The 20975-nt window shown below is 49.9% G+C and overlaps 1 protein-coding gene across 8 annotated transcripts in view; it reads left to right on the top strand.

Moving 5' to 3' along the window:
* The first annotated feature begins 318 nt into the window (after positions 1-318).
* Positions 319-20975, top strand: part of ntng2a (netrin g2a) — a 118673-nt gene continuing 98016 nt past the window's right edge. For 2 of the 8 annotated variants that reach the window (XM_072488602.1, XM_072488601.1), the window contains exons 1-2: positions 329-607; positions 868-1451. In XM_072488602.1, the coding sequence (XP_072344703.1) occupies positions 1218-1451 (234 nt within the window). In that variant the 5' untranslated portion in view covers positions 329-607; positions 868-1217. Of the gene's footprint in view, positions 608-867; positions 1452-20975 lie in introns of all 8 variants that reach the window. The other 6 variants (XM_072488598.1, XM_072488599.1, XM_072488600.1 and 3 more) reach the window with 6 other exon arrangements.

The raw sequence follows: 20975 nt of genomic DNA, 5'->3' as shown, positions 1-20975 counted from the left end.
TGACCTATTTAAATCGCCCCCTTGCGTTTTTACGGTGCGTTCAATGATTGTATGTGACTTCTTGTGTCTACTCAAAAGTTGGTGAAACTTTCACCCCCCCCCCCCGCTTTAAGAGTCCACCGATTCTGGGTGATACCCTCTCTCTCTCCCACAGAAAGCTGACTGGAGTCAATCCCGTGTCCTCTTCAGATGGTTCAAAACACGCTCCCTGCCGAATTTGACTGCAGCCTGCCCGTCTCAGCCGCTGCCCCTTCAGCAGCCCGCCTGCCCCTTTAAGAGGAGGCGAGGCTCCTCGATTCCCCTTTAAGCTGACTGGGGAGAGAGAGAGAAAAGAGAGAGAGAGAGCAGAGCCCCGGGGCTGTGCAGGAGGAAGTTGCGCAGACTTGAGGCAGAGCTGACATAAAAGCACAGATAGTGATTGAAAGTGATGTTAAAAGGATTTAGCCTGGGCATTAAGTTGGAGCAGAGCATTAGCCGAAAGCCCTGGACCATCTGCCCTTGAAGGGGGAGGGGGAGGGCAGGAAGCAGCAGAAGCCTCCAGGCTGTCCTGTCACTGATACAGCCTCCGGCACACGTTATGTTTGAGAATCCGGATCGCAGTTAGCAGGTTCGTGTCTCCCCCAGCTCATAATTGCCCCCCCCCCCCCCCCCCCCCCGTGTCTGCTCCCTTTACCAATGACCCCAAAGGTGTCCTCATTCCGCAGTAAGCTCTGGCCCTGGGGTGGGGGCGGGGAGGGGGGGTAAGATGTGAGTAACCAGGTTATGGGTGGGGGTTGGGGTCTTGTCTACTGTGTGTACCCAGGTTATTTTACTCCTCTCTCTCTCCCCCCCCCCCCCCCCCCCACCACCCTCTCCCCTTTCCATTAGTTGTCTGCGATGCCAGGGCGGATTTGGAGAGGACAGGAGCGGACTGGCACCTCGCCGCGCCCGGATACCCCGGCCGTGACCCGCAGCTGGATTTGGGAGGATTGGCAGCGGCTCCTGTGAAGTTTGGGAGGCGGCCAGACCGAGCCTGCGGACTGGGAAGAGTGTGAATGGGGCCCCGGCCCCCCGGCTGCAGAGAGAGAGAGGAGGGGTCTCGATGGGAATGATGGAGTTTCTGGGATGTTCCCGGGCCGGGCTGCTGTGTAAGTGGTGCCCATGCTGAGAGTGGCGCTGCGCCCGGCGCGCCCTCGCTCTCCGCCCCGCCGCCTGTGTGTGCGCTCCGCCCGGGGACCATGCGCTCCGGCCCCATGCCCATGTTGCAGCTGGCCGCCCTCGTCTACTCGCTGCTGCCGGCCAGGACTCAGTACGACAGCTGCAAGTCGCTGGTCAACACCGATGACGCCGGCCCTTCCTGGGAGTTTTACGCCTGCCAGCCCAGACCCGTGCCCATGAAGCGGTATCTGAGGGTGAAGGTGGAGCCGGCGGGGGTGACCTGCGGAGACCCCCCGGAGCGTTTCTGTGCCCTGGTAAGAGTCATGTGGCTGGGGGGCAGTGGCCGAGCCGGGGTTGGCAGGGGCTTGGGGGTGAGAGGGGGCAGTGACCGAGCCGGGGGTTGGCAGGGGCTGGGGGGGTAAGAGGGGGCAGTGGCCGAGCCGGGGGTGGCAGGGGCTTGGGGGTGAGAGGGGGGCAGTGACCGAGCCGGGGTTGGCAGGGGCTGGGGAGTAAGAGGGGGCAGTGGCCGAGCCGGGTTTGGCAGGGGCTGGGGCAGTGACCGAGCCGGGGGTGGCAGGGGCTGGGGGGTGAGAGGGGGCAGTGGCCGAGCCGGGGTTGGCAGGGGCTTGGGGGTGAGAGGGGGCAGTGACCGAGCCGGGGTTGGCAGGGGCTGGGGGGGTAAGAGGGGGGCACTGACCGAGCCGGGGGGTGGCAGGGGGCTTGGGGGTGAGAGGGGGCAGTGACCGAGCCGGGGGTTGGCAGGGGCTGGGGCAGTGACCGAGCCGGGGGTGGCAGGGGCTTGGGGATGGGAGGTGAGAGGGGGCACTGACCGAGCCGGGGGGTGGCAGGGGCTTGGGGGTGAGAGGGGGGCAGTGACCGAGCCGGGGTTGGCAGGGGCTGGGGCAGTGACCGAGCCGGGGGTGGCAGGGGCTTGGGGGATGGGAGGTGAGAGGGGGCACTGACCGAGCCGGGGTCTCAGGGGTTGGGGGGGGGGGGGGGGGTACCGCTTGTCATTAGCCGAGCGCGTTGAGAATTGTCAAACACAAAACCCTGGCGCTCAGTAAAGTTTAATGTCACTGGCGATCAGCTGGGAACGCGGTGGCAGGAACGGGATCGGGAATTGTGATCCAGATCGGCAAAGTTCCATTGCTGCCGGCCGGAGATGGGAAGTGATATTGTGCAAAGTGTGGAATTGAGTGAAGCAGAGAGAGAGAGAGCGAGGGAGAGATTTGAGAGAGAGATAGAGGGGAGAAAGAGAGTGGGGGGGGGGTGGGGGGGGTGGGGGGAGAGGGAGGGGGAGAGAGAGACAGGGGAGAGAGACAGGGAGAGAGAGAGGGGGAGCCGAGCTCACTGTCCGCAGCTTTATAGATCAATTCATATCTCAGGGACCTGTGCCATTATGTTGGTGTTTTTCCCTCTCAGACCTGTTCCCAACAACCCCCCCCCCCCGCCCCCTCAATACAATGTGTGTGTGGGGAGGGGAGGGGGGGGGGGGTTAAAGTGTAATTTCTCTCCGGGTCCCTGCAGCTTACAAAGTTGCCAAGAACACATTTTAAACAAAACACAAACAGGACAGCAGAGAAATTTGGAACAGTTCTGTTGCCTGTCAGATTTCCCCAGCTTTATCTGGGCGATGAGTTTGATCCGTGCGGGGCAGGGAGCTGCAGAGTAAATCCCAGCCCAGCTGCTGCTCCCGGTGCTCAGAACCGGGCAGCACAGTAGCATAGTGGATAGCTCAATTGCTTCACAACTCCAGGGTCCCATGTTCGATTCCGGCTTGGGTCACTGTCTGTGCGGAGTCTGCACGTTCTCCCCGTGTGTGCGTGGGTTTCCTCCGGGTGCTCCGGTTTCCTCCCACAGTCCAAAGATGTGCAGGTTAGGTGGATTGGCCATGATAAATTGCCCTTAGTGTCCAAAATTGCCGTTAGTGTTGGGTGGGGTTACTGGGTTATGGGGATAGGGTGGAGGTGTTGACTAAGGGTAGGGTGCTCTTTCCAAGAGCTGGTGCAGACTCGATGGGCCGAATGGCCTCCTTCTGCACTGTCAATTCTATGAGAAACCGGGGGGATAACCGAATCCACCGGGATCTTTCACTGCTGCCCAATAGGACCACACTCTGGATGGCCATGGGGTTTTGCTGGGGACTCACCGCGTTGCTCAGGAGCCGAAATGAATGAATGCACTTTGCAACATTAATAATTCAGCTAAGAGCGAATGCCGCCACTTTCGTTGAACAGACAGTCGGCTAATAGACTCGCAGTTATTCAGAATGCACCAGGAGAGCCTAATACGTGGTTTAAAAGAAAAGGGCAATTCACTCACGCCCCTGTATAAACTGCATCCGGATTAATGACAGACGGTTAAAATCCTCCCGTTATTTTTGGTTTTGATAAACTCAGATTTCCACAATTTGAATGTGAGTTACTGGGAGGGGAATGCAAACAATGAGGGTGTTTGTGGAACCGTCAGTGCTGCCCTGAATTGTATTCCTTGACCAGGAGATTATTTCGTTTGGAAACTTCCAAGATCCGTTAGGGTTAGTGTCAACACTCAGTAAACGGAACTCCATCCCAGATCCTTGTAAGAATCCTCATATAAATGGAATTCCCCGACTCTCCCTGTCGATCTAAGAACAGAATAAACAGCCTGTTTGGCGCTGGCCACAGCGGAATCTGTTGTAGACATTCTGCAACCATCGCGTTTCAAACTTGCCCAACCACTTTGGAAACAAATGGCAGGATGGAGGAGGAATCTGGGGCGCGATTTACTGGAGCGGCTGGCTTTTCAAGCAGTTTAGACTCGGGATGTGTGAGGGCGGACAGCTAGGGAATAACAGCCAGGCTGGAAGGCACATTGGAAATGAGCAGCCTCACTCACATTCCTTCCTCACACTCAACAACACAAAAACCCTCGGAAGTCTCCTTAACAAATTGACACAGCCTGCAATTGTTGCAATAACCCTGTTGAATCTGAAATGTGTCCGTGGAGCCCCGGCTCGTACCCCCACGTCCAGTCCCCATCAAACATCGATCCCACAGCCAGGATTGATGTGAGGTTGCTGCGGAACTTTGTGGACGGGAATGATTTAGCCGTCACAGGGTCAAGGTTAAACCAGTTTTACAAACCAATCTGTCTCTCAACTCGCCGCTTTGGGCAATGGAAACTATTGGCAAATGGATTCCTGCAACCATTAAACTCAGGGATTGCAGGGAATGTGCATAGCGAGAGTCTAATTTGCCACAATAATGTTTCGCCAGCGCTAGAAAATGGAGAACCTCTTTTAAACAGGATGGAAAATGAAATGGACGGGATGGGGGGGGGGGGGGGGGCTGGAGTGAGAGGGAGTGAGTTAGTTGTCGGTTCAATGTGCTGAGCGATGGCGGGGTTTACTTGTCCACGTCGCACCCCAGAGGGTGCAAATTTTAAACCATGTTATCTATTACTGGACAGCCTCATGTTGTAGTTAGAGAAGCAATTTGTTGGAAGGGAACACGGGGCATGCACTCACCCCGGGTCCCACACACACACACAGAGGGTGAAATCAGAAACATCAATACACCACTCCCAAAGGGGGCAGCTCAGTCAGACTGTGGAGGCAGGCAAGGGGCCTGTGACTCTGTCAGAGTGTCACTCGACACGTTAATCTGTCCACACACTCAGTCTGAGCGCAGTCCGGGGTTTCCAAACGACTGCTCTGCCGATTCCGGTGCAAACTGAAAGGACTAACTTTTACAAAGCGGTTCAGGATGTTTCAATGAGCGAGCAGCAGTAACAGAATGGAATTTGTTCAGTAGCGGACTGTCCGGCGTTCGCTGGCCCAGTTCACGGCGAGTGCTGGAGGGGGGGGGGGGGGGGGGTGAGGAAGTGGGGGGGAAGTATTGGTGAATGGATTAATTTTCTTGTCAGCAGCTGACTGCTTCCCGAGGCACAAGTGCGACCACTCCAAACAGGACCCGTGGGTTATCGGTGGCACAGAGTGGCTGAGGGTAGATCCACTCTCGCCCCACCTCCGTGTCCCGGGTGCCTGGGGCTAAAGGACCCTCCCCATTGAACCCCCCCCCCCCCCATTAGCACGAGGTAATTCGTTTCGATGGTTCAGGCCGGTTTGTGAATCGATCCTCTCAATATCTAAACGGTTACCGTTTGGGGAACTAGGGCAGCGATTGTAGATGATCAGGAATTCGGTGATTTTAAGTAACTGGATTCCAAATTACATTTACCCAATCCATCACTTTAAACATTCAGTCCCTCCACCACCGCACAGCAGTGTGTGTGTGTGTACCATCTCCAGGAAGCACTGCAGTAACTCACCAAGGTTCCTTAGACAGCACCTTCCAAACCCAGGACTATTACCATCTAGAAGCACAAGAGCAACAGATACCTTGGAGCCCCCCCCCCCACCCCCCCTGAAGGTTCCCCTCCAAGTCACTCACCACCCTCACTTGGAAATAAATCGTAGTTGCTTCACTGTCCCTGGGTCAGAATTCTGGAATGTCCTCCCTAGCAGCACTGTGGATGTACCTACACCAGGTGGACTGCGGCTGCTCAGTCAGGCAGCTCACCACAAACCTCCCCAAGGAGCAGTTAGGGATGGACAATAAATTCTGGCCTAGCCCTGATCGAATTAATAGTAACAAAAAGATGAAGTAGCTGATTGCTGGAAAGTGTTTTGGACTGGGGCTGACTCCTGAAAGGCGCTACATAAATTCTGGCGTTTGTTACTTAATTACACGGCAGTATTACAAACAAACACGACCGGCCTGGCTGCAGGCAAGTTTCTTCAACAACCTGAACATCTTTACGCCGCTGCCTGTTAAAGAGACATTTGCATTCATTTCTGAACTCTCAGGAATCTGGATTCAGGGCCGCGTTCCCCCTCAGTGTGGGGCTCAGACTGCTGCCGTTCCGGGAATAACCAGACTAGGGGCTCACACATTAAAAAGGCCAAGTTAAGAATGGGTGTGTGAGAGGGGGTGTTGGCAGGGAAACTGGCAGGATTCCCCGCCCTTCTGCCAATCATGCCACAGGATTTGGGGCCTCTGTTTAACTTTGCATCGAGCGAGGAGGGCGTCTTGCGGCCTCAATATTGGAGTGCTGGAGGCCCAGAGAGTGATTTTTCACCCACTGACTCAGGGAGATTCGACCAGAGCCAGGCTGACACTGCAGCCCGGCCAGTAAATCCATTCCAAGTGAATAAAGTGGATCAGACCGGCCTCACACAGCCCATTGGCATCAGAGTGAAATGCAGGGACATTTAAACGGAGTGACCCCCCCTCCCCCCCTGTCTGTCCTATCTTAGCGCCCCCCCCCCCCCGGTCAGTGTCCAGCTGCAGCTCTCTCTCTCCTTCAAACAGCACAGAAACAAACCGGTCTTTTTACTGGGCGAGGGTACATTAGAATCGCACCAATTTACTCTCACTATTGGCAGCACACGGACAACCCTTTGCCTTTAATTCCCGGTGAAAGTTAGGAATATGTGAGAGCTACCAACGGGGGGATGCACAGGGTAAAACCAGCCACTGGAAATCTATTCCCAAACTGATACGACTGAGCGTGTTCAGCCGCTTTGGGATTCTGACTGAACAGCAAATCCATATCTCAGTGCATTGCTGCAGGTGTTGCTGTTATTGTTTGTATTAATGTCCAGGGGTCGATGTAAGGAGCCGCCAGGGGCATTTCACACCCCGAGCTCTGTTCATCTCACCTGTCATTTCCTTGCTGCTAACTCACACCCAGCTCCGTCTACCAGGTTAGCGGGCAGATTCCTCAACTCTCCGTGAATGTATCAATGTTCCGGGCCACTTAACACGAAAGTAAACTAAACCAATATAAAATAATGGATAAAATGCCTCGACACTCCTTGACAGCGAGGCTCTGCGCAAGGGTTGTGTCTGTGTTTTACGCCTCTGTTTACCTGGGTGTCTGTCTATCTCTCTGTGTGTGGGTGTCTATCTCTGTGTGGGTGTGGCTGCCTATTTGTGTGTGTGTCTATCTGTCTGTGTGTCTGTCTGACTGTGTGTGCGTGTTGACGTGTGTGTATGTCTGTGTATCTGTCTATCTCTGTCTGTATGTGTTTGGGTTTCTGCCTGTGCGTGTCTGTCTACCTGTGTGTATGTGTGGCTGTCTGTCTATCTCTGTCTGTGTGTGTGCGGCTGTCTGAGTGTGTGTCTGTGTATCTCTGTCTTTGTGTGTGGCTGTCTGTCTGCATGTGTGCGTGTATGCCTGCCTGCATATCTGTGTGCCTATGTGTGTCTGTCTATCTGTGTGTGTGCCTGCTTGTGTGTGTGTCTGACTGTGTCTATATGTGTCTGTCTATCTATCTGTGTGTCTGTCTATCTGTGTGTGTGTGTGTGCCTGCCTGTGTGTGTGTGTGAGTTCTTAATGCAATAGCGGGAAGCATTTCAAAAGTTTTTTTTTTTGTAATGTTACAAATCCAAACTCTGGCCGTTGCGCAAAGGGACAAACAAGCGGAACATCGCCCCACAGTCGGTACAGAGCTGGTCACACAGGCAAATCCCGTCACACGCCTGGAGCGTCTATCCGGGGTCGGCAGATGGGAAGAGAAGGGACTGGATCAGCTTAGTATTAAAATATTAAATACTATTTTAACTACCTATTCTAATTGTATTGAAGCACAATGACGGGAGGGAGTGATTCTGAGCGGCGGTGAGGGGGGAGGGGGGGTGAGGGGCGTAGTCCATTTGCAAAGCTCACTTAATATGGAAAAGTGTCCCACTGTGAAAGAGCCGGAATAATTCCCATGTTCCTTCCAACAGGGAGAATATATTCTCTGATTTTAAAAATGAAAGTTACGAAATATGAGGGAGAAACTTCAGACTTCATCAGTGTAATCCTATGGGGGGGGGGCGGTCAGCTCTGGGGGGCGGGTTTAACTCTGGGGGGGGGTTCAGCTCTGTGGAGGGGGTTGGTTCAGCTCTGGGGGGGGGGCAGCTCTGGGGGGGTTCAGCTCTGGGCGGGGGGTTGGTTCAGCTCTGGGGGGGTTGGTTCAGCTCTGCGGGGGGGTTGAGCTCTGGGGGGGGGGTTGGTTCAGTTCTGGGGGGGTTGGTTCAGCTCTGGGGGGGGTCAGCTCTGGGGGGCGTTGGTTCAGCTCTGGGGGGGGGTTGGTTCAGCTCTGGGGGGGTTGAGCTCTGGGGGGGGTTGGTTCAGTTCTGGGGGGGTTGGTTCAGCTCTGGGGGGGGGTCAGCTCTGGGGGGCGTTGGTTCAGCTCTGGGGGGGTTGGTTCAGCTCTGCGGGGGGTTGAGCTCTGGGGGGGGTTGGTTCAGTTCTGGGGGGGGTTGGTTCAGCTCTGGGGGGGGGTCAGCTCTGGGGGGCGTTGGTTCAGCTCTGGGGGGGTTGGTTCAGCTCTGGGGGGGGTTGGTTCAGTTCTTGGGGGGTGGGTTGTTTCAGTTCTGTGGTGGGGGTTCAGCTCTGGGCGGGGGGTTGGTTCAGTTCTGTGGGGGGGGTCAGCTCTGGGGGGGGTTGGTTCAGTTCTATGGGGGAGGGTTGGTTCAGTTCTGTGGTGGGGGGGGTTCAGCTCTGGGGGGGTTGGTTCAGTTCTGTGGGGGGGTGTTGGTTCAGTTCTGGGGGGGGGTCAGCTCTGGGGGGGGGGTTGGTTCAGTTCTGTGGGGGGGGGGGTCAGCTCTGGGGGGTGGGTTGGTTAGGTTCTGTGGGGGGGGAGGGTGTTGAGGAGTCAACATGAAACAGCCTTTCCCCAGGATATATACACCGGCTCTGCCCAGACCACCCAACTCTCTGGGCCAGTAACTAAATGTGTACATGATGTGGAGATGCCGGCGTTGGACTGGGGTGAGCACAGTACGAAGTCTTACAACACCAGGTTAAAGTCCAACAGGTTTGTTTCGATGTCACTAGCTTTCGGAGCGCTGCTCCTTCCTCAGGTGAATGAAGAGGTATGTTCCAGAAACACATATATAGACAAATTCAAAGATGCCAAACAATGCTTGGAATGCGAGCATTAGCAGGTGATTACATCTTTACAGATCCAGAGATGGGGTTCATCCAGAGAATGAACGGACATCGCGCAACAATCACCAGGCAGGAATGTTCCCTTCCAGTCGGGGAACACATCAGCAGTCAAGGGCATTCAGCCTCTGATCTCCGGGTAAGCATTCTCCAAGGTGGCCTTCAGGACACGCGACAACGCAGAATCACTGAGCAGAAACTTATAGCCAAGTTCCGCACACATGAGTGCGGCCTCAACCGGGACCTGGGATTCATGTCGCATTACATTCATCCCCCACCATCTGGCCTGCGAAATCCTACCAACTGTCCTGGCTTGGTACAATTCACACCTCTTTAACCTGGGGTTACCCCATCTCTGGATCTGTAAAGATTTAATCACCTGCTAATGCTCGCATTCCAAGCATTGTTTGGCATCTTTGAATTTGTCTATATATGTGTTTCTGGAACAGACCTCTTCATTCACCTGAGGAAGGAGCAGCGCTCCGAAAGCTAGTGACATCGAAACAAACCTGTTGGACTTTAACCTGGTGTTGTAAGACTTCGTAAATGTGTATAGATTAAGCACTCTTGGCTGGCTGGACTTTGTATTCGTTTGAAGTCCATTAGAGAGTTTTTAAAACACGGGAATGATAAAGTGTGTATTTATTCCCTGCTCAGTCAAGTGTTGAGTCAGGTTCGGGATGGTGTGTGACCCCCCCCCCCCCCCACCCCCAAAGCCCTGTGTCTGTCCCGGTGGGATATGAACAGGAGGCGAGGAGAGGGACACCGCTTTCCAAATTGGAATTTGAACCCAGTTTGTCCAACATTCCAATGAATGAATGTTTTTCCACATTTTCCCTGCTCGAACTTGTAAATCTGACCCCCCCCCCCCCCACCAACACCTCCCTGATGTAGACTCAAAAAAGCTGGTTTAAAGATTGTTACTGATCCTGGCTGAAACCCATTAATGCAATTCCTGGTTGGGCAGCGACCTTCATTTCGAACGACCTCAAAGAAAAATCGATGATATTTGAGTGAGTGTCATTAAGCGGCGCTTGGATTAGGAACTGTCCTTTAAGAAGGCTTTCCGGAATATTAATATTTAATAATCCAAATGTGGAGTTTTTCTAACTGGACGGCAGTGCTCACTGAGGACTGAGGGAGAGAAAAAGACATTGAAGAATGCCACTGAGCGAGAGAACATGTGTTTAACTCCGAGGAATACCAATTTACAGGCGATTTTTGGAATTTATGTGGCGCCTTTTAAAGGATAAATATTCTGGACGCTTGGATACAATCGGGGTTGTGTTTAATACGGAGAAAACAGAAAGTGAAGGACACATTTAAATGCCTACTTGTGGATGCCTCTTGTTGAGCTGAAAGGCGAGAAATTATTTCACAAGTTTAGACAGAAAGGTTTGCATTAAAGTGACGGTGTGAACAGTGAGCGAAAGTTGTTCTCGTCTGCTGAACCCAACCCCTGACTCAGGGGGGATTGAAGTGGATCTGCCGGCTCTACACTTTCATTCTTGTCTGTCCCCTGCCTGCAACATCAATCCTTCCACTGGTTCAGCTTCATCAATACTTGCTGTTGCTTAAGGTCAGGCAGGCTTATGCATAGAAATCCCAGCCGCGCCATTACCGTCTGAACCATTATTGGTCGAAAATGCCCAATCATTTATTAGTAATAACCGAACTAATAATTTCCCATAATTTCTAACCCCCCCCCACCCCCATGCAGAACCAATTCGTTATAAACAGGCAATCAGGACTAGATTAGCAAATCCACAGGAACCCAGAAAGATATCGATCAAATCCCCCAAATTCTCCATCCCTATTGGATGGCGAATGATCTACAGTAACCCATGACTTGAACTCGAGCAACGAGTTCAAAAGCAACCGGGGTTTATTATTTTAGATGCAGTGGGTATTCATTTTCACACGCTTTAGAACACACCCTTTGGAAGTAAATGTCTTTTCAAGGTGGTTAATGCATATTAAATTCAGCTCAATAGCCATGAACTTTGACAAAGGGTCATTCAGGCTCATGGAAACATAGAAAACAGAAGCAGGAGGAGGCCATTCGGCCCTTCGAGACTGCTCCGCCATTCATTATGATCATGGCTGATCATCAAGTTCATTATGACCATGGCTGATTATCAAGTTCATTATGACCATGGCTGATCCCACCTTCCCCCACATCCCTTGTACCTTTAGCTCCAAGAGCTATATCCAATTCCTTTTTGAAATTACACAATGTTTTGGCCTCAACTACTTTCTGTGGTGGCGAATTCCACAGATTCACCATTCTCTGGGTGATAACATTCTCCTCACCTCAGTCCTAAAAGGTTTACCCCTTATCCTCAAATTATGACCCTATTTCTGGATTCCCCCACCATCGGGAACATTCTTTCTGAATCTACCCTGTCTAATCCTGTTAGAATTTTGTAAGTTTCTATGAGATCCCCTCTCACTTTTCTAAAGTCCAATGAATATAATCCTAAATGATTTAGTCTCTCCTCCTGTGACTGTGCCGCCATCCCAGGAATCAGCCTGGTAAACCTTCGCTGCACTCCCCCCATAACAAGAACATCCTTCCTCAGATAAGGACACCAAAACTGAACACAACACTCCAGGTGTGGCCTCATCAATGCCCTGTACAATTGCAGTGAAACATCCTGATACCTATACTCAAATCGTCTCGCTATGAAGGCCTACTTTACTGCCTGCTGTACCTGTGTGCTTACTTTCAGCGACTGATGCACGAGGACACCAAGGTCTCGCTGAGTATCCATCTCTCTCAATTTACACCCATTCAAATAGTAATCTGCCTTCCTATTTTTGCTACTGAAGCAGATAACCTCACATTTATCCACATTATACTGCATCTGCCAGGCATATGCCCACTCACTCAGCCTGTCCAAATCCCGCTGAAGCATCTCTGCATCCTCCTCACAGCTCACTCTCCCACCTAACTTTGCAACACCTGAAAATTTGGAGCTAATGCATTTAGTTCCCTCATCCAAATCATTAATATATAATGTGAACAGTTGGGGTCCTAGCACAGATGCCTGCAGTACCCCTCTAGTCACTGTCTGCCAATCACAAAAAGACCATTTATTCCAACCTTTTGCTTCCTGTCTACTAACAAGCTTTCTATCCATCTCAAGACACTACCCGTAATCCCACGCGCTTTAACTTTGCATATTAAACTGTGATATGAGACCTTGTCGAAAGCGTTCCCTTCTCTCTCCACAGATGCTGTCACAGCTGCTGAGATTGTCCAGCATGTTCTGTTTTTCTTTCAGATTCTAGCATCCGCAGTAATTTGCTTTTATCATTAGTCCTTGTCCTCCTTTCCTCTGGTACACGACTGCAGAAGCAACTATTGTTCTAGGGTTTATACCTCCATACTTTTCAAATTCGGATTCCCCCTTAGTCCTATTCCAGTTGTTGAGCCTCTAATTAATAAAAAAAAAGCAGAGAATGCTGGATAAACTCAGCAGGTCTGGCAGCACCTGTGGAGAGAGAAACAGAGTTAAGGTTCGAGTCCAATACAACGTTTTCCCCCACGTCCACGACTGCCTTCCAAACCGTCACCTGACGGAATAGGGACAACCCTGGGAATTACAGGCCAGTTAGGCTTACTTCGGTGGTAGGCAAAGTAATGGAAAGGGTACTGTAGGATTTCTGAGCATCTGGAAAGGGCAGGATTTCTGAGCATCTGGAAAGACACTGCTTGATTAGGGATAGTCAGCACGGATTTGTGAGGGGTAGGTCTTGCCTTACAAGTCTTATTGAATTCTTTGAGGAGGTGATCAAGCATGTGGATGAAGGTAAAGCTGTGGATGTAGTGTACATGGATTTTAGTAAGGCATTTGATAAGGTTCACCATGGTAGGATTATGCAGAAAGTAAGGAGGCATGGGATAGTGGGAAATTTGGCCAGTTGGATAACGAACTGTCTAACCTATAGAAGTCAGAGAGTGGTGGTGGATGGCAAATATTCAACCTGGATCCCAGTTACCAGTGGCGTATCGCAGGGATCAGTTCTGGGTCGTTCTGGGTCCTCTGCTGTTTGTGATTTTCATTAATGACTTGGATGAGGAAGTTGAAGGCTGGGTCAGTAAATTTGCAGACGATACGAAGATTGGTGGAGTTGTGGATAGTGAGGAGGGCTGTTGTCGGCTGCAAAGAGACATAGATCGGATGCAGAGCTGGGCTGAGAAGTGGCAGATGGAGTTTAACCCTGAAAAGTGTGAGGGTGTCCATTTTGGAAGGACAAATATGAATGCGGAATACAGGGTTAACGGTAGAGTTCTTGGCAATGTGGAGGAGCAGAGAGATCTTGGGGTCTATGTTCATACATCTTTGAAAGTTGCCACTCAAGTGGATAATGCTGTGAAGAAGGCCTATGGTGTGCTAGCGTTCATTAACAGAGGGATTGCATTTAAGAGCCGTGAGGTGATGATGCAGCTGTATAAAACTTTGGTAAGGCCACATTTGGAGTAGTGTGTACAGTTCTGGTCGCCTCATTTTAGGAAGGATGTGGAAGCTTTGGAAAAGGTGCAAAGGAGATTTACCAGGATGTTGCCTGGAATGGAGAGTAGGTCTTACGAGGAAAGGTTGAGGGTGCTAGGCCTTTTCCCATTAGAACGGAGAAGGATGAGGGGCGACTTGATAGAGGTTTATAAGATGATCAGGGGAATAGGTAGAGTAGACAGTCAGAGACTTTTTCTCCGGGTGGAACAAACCATTACAAGGGGACATAAATTTAAGGTGAATGGTGGAAGATATAGGGGGGATGTCAGAGGTAGGTTCTTTACCCAGAGAGTAGTGGGGGCATGGAATGCACTGCCTGTGGAAGTAGTTGAGTCGGAAACATTAGGGACCTTCAAGCAGCTATTGGATAGGTACATGGATTACGGTAGAATGATATAGTGTAGATTAATTTGTTCTGAAGGGCAGCACGGTAGCCTTGTGGATAGCACAATTGCTTCACAGCTCCAGGGTCCCAGGTTCGATTCCGGCTTGGGTCACTGTCTGTGCGGAGTCTGCACGTCCTCCCCGTGCCTGCGTGGGTTTCCTCCGGATGCTCCGGTTTCCTCCCACAGTCCAAAGATGTGCAGGATGGGTGGATTGGCCATGATAAATTGCCTTTAGTGTCCAAAATTGCCCTTAGTGTTGGGTGGAGGTGTTGACCTTGGGTAGGGTGCTCTTTCCAAGAGCCGGTGCAGACTCGATGTGCCGAATGGCCTCCTTCTGCACTGTAAATTCTATGATAATCTGACCACTAAACCTCCCCATCTAGGGTTGCAAGTCCTCCTATTTGTTGATAATTGCCCCATCCCTCTCGAAACCACTGCATTGACAGAATCCGCACAAACTTTGCAAACTGCCCTATAAAACATATAAAATGGCGTACGCAAGCTTGAGGCCCACAGAGATTTCACCACACAGATAGTTAAAATGCTGTATCGTGGAAATAGACTCTGTTCGACTACATAGACATCTTCTCAAATCTATCCGCTTTTTTTGTGGTGAATTTCAGCCTTCCACATACTTTAAAGATTTGGGAATTTTTTTTTAATGAGTAAAATGTTGTTAAAAATGCATCCGGTATACCACTCTTAAACTTCAAAGTTGTCAGATCTGAGGGAGTAAGTTATGCTAATCGCGGTACAGTCAGTTTCCCAGGGGAATTTCCATTTTGTTTGAAGTTCATTACAGAAAAAAAACACTTTCATTTCAGTTAAACATCCAGTCAAAATATCCAATTTTTTTTTTTTTGCTTTAGCATATTTGTAAATTGAAATCAAGATTTTCCAATCCAAAGTGTATCTGTTGAGAGGAACTCTTGGAAATGTAAGATTTGCGAATCAAAATACTAATGAGTTTGGGATCGAAATCGGGGATGGCAGAAAATGGTAGTTGGTGTAAGTCTGTCATTGATTTGACAATTTCACAAAAGCCTCAGCTTCGCTCTTTAATAAAAATATAATTCCTGCCACCATTGAGAGACTCCAGCATCTGTCACCCTCCTAATATTCCTGCCAAACAATCCGTTCTTAGCATGCAGCTATCCCATAATGTTCAAATGCACCACAACCATTGTTAACCTGATCATGCAAAGGAGCACCAGGAAGGAGTGGGGGAGGGGAGGAAACATTGGTCAACAATTTCAAAGGAGACTATGGTCATTATTCTCCATTTGTTCTCGGGTGTAGAGTAGCTCGAGCCTTACAAGGCGTTTTGAAAATGAAAATCGCTTATTATCACAAGTAGGCTTCAAATGAAGTTACTGTGAAAAGCCCCTAGTCGCCACATTCCGGCGCCTGTTCGGGAAGGCTGGTCCGGGAATTGAACCGTGCTGCTGGCCTGCCTTGGTCTGCTTTAAAAGCCAGCGATTTAGCCCTGTGGAAAACCAGCCCCTACCACATTTTGACGCAAAACCACACAAAAACCACATTTTTTACCCAAAATGTGCAAACCTTACCTTATAGCTGCAAATCCTTCTCTTTTCAACGCATTTAGTAAATGCAAACCCTGCCAGTGGAGTTTATCTTACCCCTTATGATATTAGAAAGCTTTTGTTTAGGTTACCTCAGTAGCACAGGTGACCACAGAACTTGAGTGTTGCTGGGAAAGAGGCATGCTGTTGAAGCTTTTCATCCTGCACTCATCAGAGAAGACACAAGAATACCAAATTTCAAAGGAAACAACAATCGGCACGAAAAAAGGGATGCTGATTGGTTGGCAAGCCCTTCTGATTGGTTGAGATACTACCATGGCAAATGCACCAAGGAATTATTGTCTCCCATGCTTTTATTCAAAAAATGTGCAATGCCTGGACATATCCATTTTGAGGAAGTTTGTTGCTTATGAATATATGTAGCTTCCAGCAAGCATAGGTATTCTATATTGTGAGTCCAACTGTTAATCTTAAATTGATTCTGACCTCAGGTGACTGTCTGTGTGGAGTCCACACATTCTTGTGTCTGTGTGGGTTTCCTCCGGTTTCCTCCCACAGTCCAAAGATGTGCAGGCTAGGTGGATTGGCCATGCTAAAATTACCCTTTAGTGTCCAAAGGTTAGGTGGGGTTACGACGCTAGGGCAGGCAATTGGGCCTAGGTGGGGTGCTCTTTTGGAGGTTCCAGCAATACCATGTAACTGCAGGATGCACTGGTGTGTGGACTCCCAAGATACCTGCCCTTTTTGCAGTCTTGTGGGGACCATGTTTATGTAGGTAGCCGTAGGCTGCACTCCCTGTTTCATTATTTAACAAATCTTTGGTGCATAGAGAGGAGGACCTCTTTGTGAACCTGCTCCTGCTGCTGGGCCTGGCAAAGCTTGCCATCAGCAGGTCCAGACAGCGGGCGATCGAGGGGGTTGTCCGACCTGACTGCCTGCCCTCATCCGAGGTACATTCGTGGCCGGGTGACCCTGGAGTGGGAGCATGCGGTATACACGGGCACCCTCAAAGCCTCCATGCCCATTGGGCATCACATGGGCTGCTGCGGTAATATGTCCAGACAACGCACATAAACAAAAGTATGGTTCTAATTGCTTCTTAATGCATATACCATAGCAACGTCTCACCCAATCAAAGCTGACTTGTCAACTAGTCAGTACCCCTCTGCTCAGGCAGTATAAATTATTGCTCCCCTTGAATTTTGACAATCTTGCTTCAACATCAATGAGTGCAAGATGAAAAGCTTCTTCAGCATGTCATGTTTTCAGCAACAGTCATGTTCTGTTTCTCTTGGAGTTCCATTAGTACAGTACATGATACAATAGAAAAACTCTATAATGAAAGTTAAATGCATGAATAACCCACCCCTCGGTGGGATTGCCTGTCCAACCATTCTTCACTCATTCCACTCCAGATGTAGTCCATTCATATTAAGGCCTGCTTACCACAAAATTATATTCATACAAGAATAATAGCTTTGTGTGTTCCACACTTGGTAGCTAGAGTAGTTTTATACTATTGGGTTTCCTCTTAGCTTGCGATATTTTGGTAGAAAGTAGCAAGCTGGCCGAGTGCCAATCTATAATAATGATTGTTGCCAAATGGGAATATCATGTAGACTATCTTTACAAAGCATTCACTGTTGCTAGCAATGTCAGACAGGCTGCAATTTAAAAGTATCATCTGACTTTTAGCTCCAATTTGAAATATGAATCTCTTTTTCCGTTCGACGAACAGTCCATTCAATTTTATTTTTGTTCTGCTGAGGTTTGACTGAAACTAGTCGTTGGTTTTAAAAATTATTATTGAATATACACAAATGGTTCTTAGCCTTTTCACTTGTTAAGCCATGCTGAATCTTCACCTCAACACATTCAAACATGCAAATGGTCCCTTGAATGAAATGCATTCACGGAGGGGCGATTTTCAGCCCATGTCTGCACAAATGGCGACACAAACACCAAACTCTCGCGAGAGGAGAGTCAGGATTCTCCACGTGAGATTGCCTTTTCCGATTTCCATGCCCCGCACCCGTGACATAACGTGGTTCCTGCCTTTCAATAAACTTGAATAAACTTACATTTCGTTATACGGATTCCCCACAACGTCTTCCCCCTTCACTGAATATTCGTACCTCACCAATGTGACGTTCCCAACAGTTATTTTAAAACTTGAAGCAGTTGAGGGGAACCCAACAGAAGCGTAAAAGTAATTATAACCCGGGGAGGTTGGGGGGGGGGCGGGGAGCAGTGGCATGCCCGGGCAGTGCCCTGAAACTGCCTGGGTGGCCGTGCCAGGGGAAGGGCCTCTGGGGAGCCCCGTTGGGGGGGGGGGGGTTCTCCTCATGTGTGGTGGGGGGATCACCCCGATGCTTGGGGGTGCAGGGGAAGCGCTGCCCGATGTCTGTGGGATGGTTGTGAATGTGCACCCTGATGCCTGTGTGGTAGCGGAGTGGGGTAACCCTGATGCCTGTGTGGTAGCGGAGTGGGGTAACCCTGATGCCTGTGTGGTAGCGGAGTGGGGTAACCCTGATGCCTGTGTGGTAGCGGAGTGGGGTAACCCTGATGCCTGTGTGGTAGTGGAGTGGGGTAACCCTGATGCCTGTGTGGTGGGGGAGGGGGTCACCACAGTGTTTATGTCCATGGGCGCACGGGGGAGTATATTTTTCCCACGGTTCGGGTCACCTGTTAAACATGGCTCCCCGATCTCTGGCTCTATCAGATCCCGACCCGCCTGAGTGTCGGTGAAAACCATATCCCAGATTCTTTTGCACAGAGTGTACTAACATCTGGAGCAAAAACACAGAGTGTACTAACATCTGGAGCAAAAACACGGCTGTGCAGCTGGAGCTGCAAACCAGTTATCTCACCTCAGTCACCACTCTGTGTACTGAGCAGAAGATTCCGCTCATGAAATGGGAAGTGTGTACAATTTGTGAGTTTAACATCATCTAAAGTACGATTGGAACAAAGTGTTAACTTAGTTAATATTGGATAACAGGCTCAGTTCTGGGTCAGAAGTTCGTGGATAAAATCCCCACCAGAATTTGAGTTCATTAGCTTGGTTCATCAGCACGGCAGCATTGTGGTTAGCACAATTGCTTCACAGCTCCAGGGTCCCAGGTTCGATTCCCGGCTTGGTTCACTGTCTGTGCGGAGTCTGCACGTTCCCCCCGTGTGTGCGTGGGTTTCCTCCGGGTGCTCCGGTTTCCTCCCACAGTCCAAAGATGTGCAAGTTAGGTGGATTTGTCATACTAAAATTGCCCTTAATGTCCAAAATTGCCCTTAGTGTTGGGTCGGGTTACTGGGTTATGGGGATAGGGTGGAGGTGTAGGATTGGGTAGGGTGCTCTTTCAAAGAGCCGGTGCAGACTCGATGGGCCGAATGGCCTCCTTCTGCACTATTGATTCTATGATTCAGTGTAGTGTTGCAAAGCCATGGATTATAAAATGAAACTTAATGAAGTTACAGGCTGGAAATGACTAATTGAATTTAAAAAAAAGACTAAAGCCACATTCTAATGACTTGCACTCAGTCGAAGAAGACTGAAAACGTTCTTCATTGTACCGCCTACATTCTTAAACATTGAAACGGAGAAACCCTGTCTGCAAAGCTGAACCAGGAACAAATACCTTGACGGAGTTTGAATGGGGCTATCTCCTACCCCATTAGCTAAGCATCCTAACAATCACCCGGATACTCAACTGGGTGGGGACAAACCATTAATGGGTTTCTGACTATGAAAGGAATATGCCCAGCTATAATCTAATTGTCTCAGAAAGGATTCCACTTGTCATGGCCATATTTGGATCACTGGGTAATTGGAGAGTGAGGGCCATGGGAACAGTCAGCCAACCCCTTGTGTGTTTAAGCACCTGCTTCCACTGCAGACCAATGCATAAACATATCGGATGCTTAAGCAAGACCCTGAGTGGGTTCCCTCATTCTCGCACCCCATTCTATCTACAGTTTTTGAGGCCTCTGTGCTGTTCGACTATCTTTGTGTTGCAGGTAGGGAGTAAACAATCAAGCCAGCAGCTGTTGTCTCCAGAAAAATAAGATAAATTGACTGTCCAAATGTTTACTGCCTCAATGCCGAACCCATTGAGTTTTGCCTGAAGCCAGCAAAGTCACCGAGTGGGATTCTCCGGTCCGCCAGCCGCATTTTCCTTTGCGGCGCGCCGGCAGTGGGATTCTCCATTCCCGCAATCAGCCAGGGGGGTTTCCCTCTGTGGGCCACCCCATGGCCTCGGGAAACGCACGGGCGTGAGTGAGCTGCCGGCAGACTGAAGTATCCCGCCGACGGAGAAAACCGCAGACCAACGTCCAGGATCCATATACCACTTTATTTTTATTAGACTTTAAATTGCACAATCTATCCTTCCAGCCCGTGAGTATATGTGGTTGTGAGAGTGAGCGTTGGCCCGTTTTTAATATTTGATAGACTGGGTTAATAAATGCTGTTCACTTTTCCTTTAAAAAATCAGGAAAACCTGTTTTCGCATGTCCTTTACGGTCACAGCACGTAAACAGTTAAACTCTCAATGAATTGGCAGGCACATCCTGTTTGTTGCAGTCAAATAAGGAATAGAAAAAGAGAGAAACTGTAACAATCCCAGTTGATGTTATAACTGGATTGGAAGATCCCAGAAATGAACCCTGGCTCAGACGACAGGCAGCGCAGTGGTTAGCACAATTGCTTCACAGCTCCAGGGTTCCAGGTTTGATTCCCGGCTTGGGTCACTGTCTGTGTGGAGTCTGCACGTTCTCCCCATGTGTGCGTGGGTTTCTCCCGGGTGCTCCGGTCTCCTCCCACAGTCCAAAGGTGTGCGGGGTAGGTGGATTGACCATGCTAAATTGCCCTTAGTGTCCAAAATTGCCCTTCGTGTTGGGTGGGGTTACTGGGTTATGGGGATAGGGTGGAGGTGTGGGCTTGGGTAGGGTGCTCTTTCCAAGAGCCGGTGCTGACTCGATGGGCCGAATGGCCTCCTTCTGCACTGTAAATTCTATGAAAGACGGTAATTTTTACTTTTTCAAAAATCAAACATCGAGGTGCCAAGGTGATGGGGGTGAATAATTAATGCGGATGGAGGATTGGCTAACTAGCAAGAAACTAGCAAGAAAGTTGATACAAACAGGTCATGATCAACTTGGCAAACTATAACCAATGGAGTACCACAGGGTTCAGTGCGGAGGCCTCAACTATTGATGATCTATATTAATGACTTGGATGAAGAGATCGACTATCGCAGTTAAATTTGGTGACAATACAAAAAATAGGCCGGAGAACAAGTTGTGAGGAGGACACAAAGGATCATAGAAAGGTTAAATGAGTGGGCAAAATAATTGGCAGATGGAATATATGTAGGAAAATGTGAGGTGGTCTACTTTGGCAGGAAGGATAG

This window comes from Scyliorhinus torazame, chromosome 22 (genome assembly GCF_047496885.1).
Source record: "Scyliorhinus torazame isolate Kashiwa2021f chromosome 22, sScyTor2.1, whole genome shotgun sequence".
In the NCBI taxonomy this organism is placed as follows: Eukaryota; Metazoa; Chordata; class Chondrichthyes; order Carcharhiniformes; family Scyliorhinidae; genus Scyliorhinus; species Scyliorhinus torazame.
This window is presented reverse-complemented; position numbering and strand designations above follow the sequence as displayed.